General features: G+C 46.7%; 1 protein-coding gene across 1 annotated transcript; it reads right to left on the bottom strand.

Moving 5' to 3' along the window:
- Positions 1 to 537: 537 nt before the first annotated feature.
- On the bottom strand, positions 538 to 4,824 carry CBLN4 (cerebellin 4 precursor; the record flags this gene model as incomplete). Its single annotated transcript, XM_079543421.1, has 3 exons — positions 538 to 735; positions 3,258 to 3,374; positions 4,549 to 4,824. 3 exons carry the CDS (start codon positions 4,822 to 4,824, stop codon positions 538 to 540), a joined length of 591 nt encoding a protein of 196 aa, XP_079399547.1.
- Positions 4,825 to 5,456: the final 632 nt, after the last annotated feature.

Raw genomic sequence — 5,456 nt, 5'->3', positions numbered from 1 at the left:
ACTACAGCAGAGGAGAATTAAAGTCAGTCACTTAGCATAAATAATTACCTTTTCAAGACAATGGAATGAGTCATGTTAGCTAAGTCCCAGTGACAGAAACATGTATGACCAATATACCAATATACAGTTCTTTGGCAGCAACACACTAACTCTTGATTGAAGAATGAACTCAAATTCTGCTCAATTATGGACCTGGTTTCCAGTCATTTTACAATTAAAGAAAATCCACTTCTCTCACGAATCCATAAGTCCAGTAAATGAAATCTGAATAAAATGTGCAGGCAGCTTTAGACCGTAACATTAAGCACAGGTATTTATCGTCTGCTTTAGTCTCAATCCAAACATATTGTATTCAAACACACAAAATTCTGTGAAACTTCTGTGTAGTTCAGATGAGGCCAAAATCCATAAAGAGAATCCATATTCACCCATGAAAAACCAATAAGGAAACATCAATCCCACGATGACAGAATGATCTTCATGTGACAGGGGCAGTGACGACTCCACAACCGGACAAACGTCACAGGAAAATTGACTTTACAGTGGAAAGACCAGAAAGCCAGAAAACGTAGAATACTGCCATCCACCAACCAGATTACCTTTCTCCAACTTCAGGTAAACCTTATCCTCCTTGTCTAGATAGAGCAGGACTCCATTAGTGGCAGCTTCACGAGTGACATCCTTGTCCCCGGCAAAAGCAGAGATGACTGGCTTCCCATTGAGCATCAAGTTAACCTGCATGAGAAAAAGCACTGAGAAGCTCTAATTAACAGCAAAAAAAAAAAAAACCAACAAATATCACTGAATATTAACTACAGTGCCACAGGTATGTTGAGGACAAGCCCTTTTGTTTCCTGGCCTCGATCTGCAGCTGACTGCAATCAGTGGGACACCATCCCAACTGCAAGGCTGGGGCTCAGAGTGAAGGATAACTGGTTGCATGTGCTGTTAGTTATTGGCCAAGCAGCTCCGTTTGTGCTCACTCTCTGGTAACGTGGACCTGGGAGCTCCGTTTTGCTCCACTTCACCCATTTCATTGGTCATTCAGACACATTCAGTAAAGACAACAATTTCACGAGACTTTATAGGCACCTGGAGATGCACTATAGGTACCTAATTACATTTCTGAAGTCCCATAGTAGAGTGGAAGTTTACGCTCCACTGAGAGTAAAATAAACATCCCTTCTATCAGTAGCTGCATTTTAAAGTCTAGAACAGACCTTCAGCTTTATGAGCAGCTGCATTTTGATAGTGAACTCATTCTTCCACAGAACACTTCTGAAATCAGCTCAGCCCCTGCCCCGAGTGCATCACACAGGTTCTGTGTAAATACCCACAGGCAGGGCCAGGGGCACGGGCAGGTCCACGCACCTCCATTTCCCCAGAGGCAAATGTTAGTTTTCTTCTTTTTGAACAGCAATAAGGCAGTCACAGAGGGGTGAAATGCCTGTTCAAAAGGAGTATTCTGGCCTTGCACACATTCCCACCAGTTTTAACAGGAGTCGCAGCAGAATAAATTACTGCTCAGCAAAAGTCAGGCAGCAGAATCTGGCACTGATTTGGGATTCACTTATCGGGGAAATCCGCTTAATCAGATGTCCCCAGGGAACCAATTTCAGCTTAATGATACTTAATGGCACTAACAGATGTTTCAGGGGCGCAGTGGTATCACTTACAGGAGCCTTCTGCCAAGTCAGCGGTGTTCTAGGCTGCACATGGCTGGAACTCAAGCTGGTTTGCTCGATGGCAGTGCTTTCAGTCCTCCCTATTGCTATCACAACATGCTGTGCACAAAAGGACTCCAAGAGTTTGCTCATGGCTAGGCTTGGCTTTCTTTGTTCTCTACTGGGCTGGTTTCCTGCAGGGCCCCTCGTCAGGATGCACACTGCAGCTTTGCCCCAGGTGGTCTCACTGAACTGTGCCAAAACAGAGCCAACCAAACCCACCCATCACTTCTGAAAAACTTCATTGATGAAAGATGTACAGATGTCACATGGCAGGCCATGATGTTCTCTGTTACACACCCCAGCTCCCAGGTTTGAGTACATGGCAGTGAAACACCAAAGTCTGCCCTACACTTCCAGAACCAAAGCCCTGATGTCTTTCCTGGCAACATGTAATTTAAACCCAATAACAAGGGCTGATATCCATCATTCCAGACCATTTCAACGCTTGGTATTCAGGAGTGAAAGGAACCAAGTCAGAGTTTATTAAATAGCCCATTAAAGGGGAGTTGATGATGCCATTATTTCATCCCAGATTTTATCTTTGTCTTGAATGAAACAAAGACTCAAAGCTATAAGCAGGGATGGCCCTCCAGGTTCTCTGCCTTCTCCACCATTCACACCTTTCAGTACTGGCAGCCCAAAGCCAGGGCTGCACACAGGGATCACTCCTGCAGAAATCAGCTTTGTCTCAGCCCTGTCACATGAAGAACATATCCAATGGCAAGACAGGTCTGGGGAAAAGCATCAGATTCTTCTGTGGATCGAATGGCCTCAAAGGTGGAAACAAAATGTTATTCTACATCTAGAAAGCCAGTACAAACATCACAGGCACTGCACGACCTGGGGCAAAGATTAAGGAACGGGCTTTGAGCAATTTGCTTTTGGCTCAGCAAGGAAATGTTCAGGAACTTAGAATAATTTATATTTAATTATGTAGTTCAGCTGCTAGTAAGCTACAGAAAAAAGTAGAATTACACCATTTTTTAGTACATGAGGCATCTTTTATGTATTGAATGGGTAAGCAAGTTTAAACTGCTATAAAGGCTCCCTACAGAGATATAACACTTTGGTTGTTGCAGAACAAGCCAACCACCTCAGCCTTGGTGCACAGCAAGCTGGGTTCATGAGCATCCATCTGACACCATGACCTGGCAGCCAGGTGATGAGATCCTAGCAGAACAGACAGAATTGCTACATATCCCCACACTGACTCCTGTAGCAAAATACCATTTTTCAGTAGTATTTAGGCAACCAAGTGAAATTTAGAGATATATTTTACTCAGTCCATTCTGCTTCATACCCCACACACCCAGATATTTGGTTCTAGCAGCAAAGCTGTCCAATATCTCAGCTGAAGATCCTGCCTCATTACAGCTGTTCGATTTAAATATATTCACCCTGCTGGGAGCTGTACACCACAGGTTGCTGTAAACTAAGCTATTCCTCTTCAAGAATGTACGAAACACTCCTGTGTTCAGGCTAGATTCTATTGTGAATGAACAATTCAATTAGAACATTGTATAGGCATACCTGGATCGTTTGGCTCTGGTAGACTTTAATCACGTGAAAACTGAAGCTGTAAATTCCTTTTCTGGGTGACACAAAGACAGATTCCAATGTGAAAAAATTGCCCACGTTTACTAGGATCTACAAACAAAAAGTACAGATGGGAATTAGCACAGGCATTCAGCACTACTCAAAACACAGACTTTCAACTGGAGAAACCATTCACCCAAGGAAAATTTTCCATCCACATTTATCTTTTTTATTTATTGTTCTATCAACTCACATGGAAATATTACACATAAAATGGATGTTAGTTCTATCTACAGTGCAGCCTTACGGTAAATAAGCTGAGGGGGAAATCTTTCTTACTTTGCTACATCTCACACCTACGTGACCTTTATTCTACACATTTAGAGGATATTGGCAAAAGTCATTTTTGTTCATCATCCCCCCAAAATGACATCAAAACACTGATTCTGGGGGTGGCACACCGGTTTGGGATACAAAGCAATGGCCAATTCTGCACCTTCCTGGAAGTACCAAGCTGGAAGCAAGAATGTATGGGAACATTACAGTTCATTCAGTGCTCAGTCAGATGAGCTCCAGGAATGCCTGGTGGATGAGCACCGTCTGGCCAGGAGCCTTTGCTGCCCTCTTTATGTAAGCACTTACTGTAATTTGGGTCTGGTAAAACAGAGTCAAGGAACAGAGGGGAACACACCAAATAAGTGCATCATATGTATGATAAATATCTCCTTTAGTTCCTACTTTTTATTTCATCCCACTTAATTATACTCTATTTTTAATTGATATTTTTACAGAAAGCCGTCAGGAATGCCCACAAAGTTGGGGTGATGCAAACAGCATAAAGCTGTGCTACAAGCCTGGCTCCAGCTGTCACCACAATTTACTGTTCATTATGATAGGAGACAAAGACTAAAGCGAGCATCAGCCTCAGTTACCTGCCCTAGGGCAGGAGCTCGTATTAAACGCGTGCTGGTATTTGTATGTGATTGAGATGAGAGGGGCTGGGCTACGAAGCTGTGATTTTTAGAGAAAACTTCAATGATTTTTTCCCTGCAAATCCTTCCTCTTTCCCCTCCAGAAGGCTGTGCACACCCACTCCGCGGGCTGCCCCGTCTCCGGGGGCGGGGAGGCAAAGGGAGAACAACGGAGCGCAGTGCTGTGCGGTGCGGGGCTGCGCCCCTCCCGCTGCCATCCAAACTCCGGTGGGAAATAACGGCGGACACGGGGGGGGGGGGGGGCGGTGGCACCTGTTGCGCGCTGCGCGGCCCCGCGGGGCCCCCCAGCTCACCTGGTCGAAGTAGATGATGCGCGTCTTGTTGCTCATCTCGGAGGGCTCGTGGTTGGTGCTCCTGACCGCCGAGAAGGCGACCTTCGAGTTGGCCGCCCTCACCGAGATGCCCAGCGGAGAGGAGGACGAGCCCTTGGCGTCGGTGGTCGGGTTGGAATCGCACACCACCAGGCACTTGCCTTCCAGGACGATGGGCTCCGTCTCGTTCTGCGCCCGCGCCGCGGGGCCGCCCAGCGCCAGGGCCAGGAGCACGGCGGGCAGCAGCCGCCAGCCCATGGTCCGCACCCGCGGCCGCTCCGCGCCCCGCTCCGGCCACCGCGCACAGCGGCGCTCCCCGCCGGCAGCAGCGGCAGCCGCTCTGAAAGTCTTCTTTCTGCCGGCTTCTTCCCTCTGCCGGCTTCTTCCCTTCTTTTATTTATTTATTTAATTTTTTTTTTTACCTCTCCGTCTTCTCCTCCTCCCGCCCGCCACCACTTGGTGCCTTTTTCTTTTTTCTTTTTTTTTAATTTACCGGGTCCTTTCGCGAGCTCTTTACAAAAGCAGCCGAACAAAATAAAGACTTTCCGGTGCACGCTTTTCTCCCCTCACTCTCCGCATCAAAAAAGAGATTAATGAGGAGAGTGGTAAGTAGGGGGTAAAAAAGGAAAGGGGAGGAAAAAAAAAAAAAACCGTCAGGTGAATTATTGATGAGAGACAGGTGACGAAGAAATGAAACCACTCCACGTTGCCATGATTTCTGGTTCTGTGTCCCTGCTTTGAGCTGGTAATGCGGGCGCTCACCCCGCTCGCTGTCTGATCCGGGTCCGGTACAGCTGCGGGCTCCGGCTGTCTCTGCCTCTCTCTCTCTGCCACAATCCCTAAAGACTTATGTCACAACGAGCCTGCCCGTCCCTCACCTAGCTGGGCTC

The sequence above is a fragment of the Tetrao urogallus genome, assembly GCF_951394365.1.
Source record: "Tetrao urogallus genome assembly, chromosome: 16".
NCBI classification, from domain to species: domain Eukaryota; kingdom Metazoa; phylum Chordata; class Aves; order Galliformes; family Phasianidae; genus Tetrao; species Tetrao urogallus.
The sequence above is the reverse complement of the archived record's forward strand: the minus strand, read 5'-3'. Positions and strand labels throughout refer to the sequence as shown.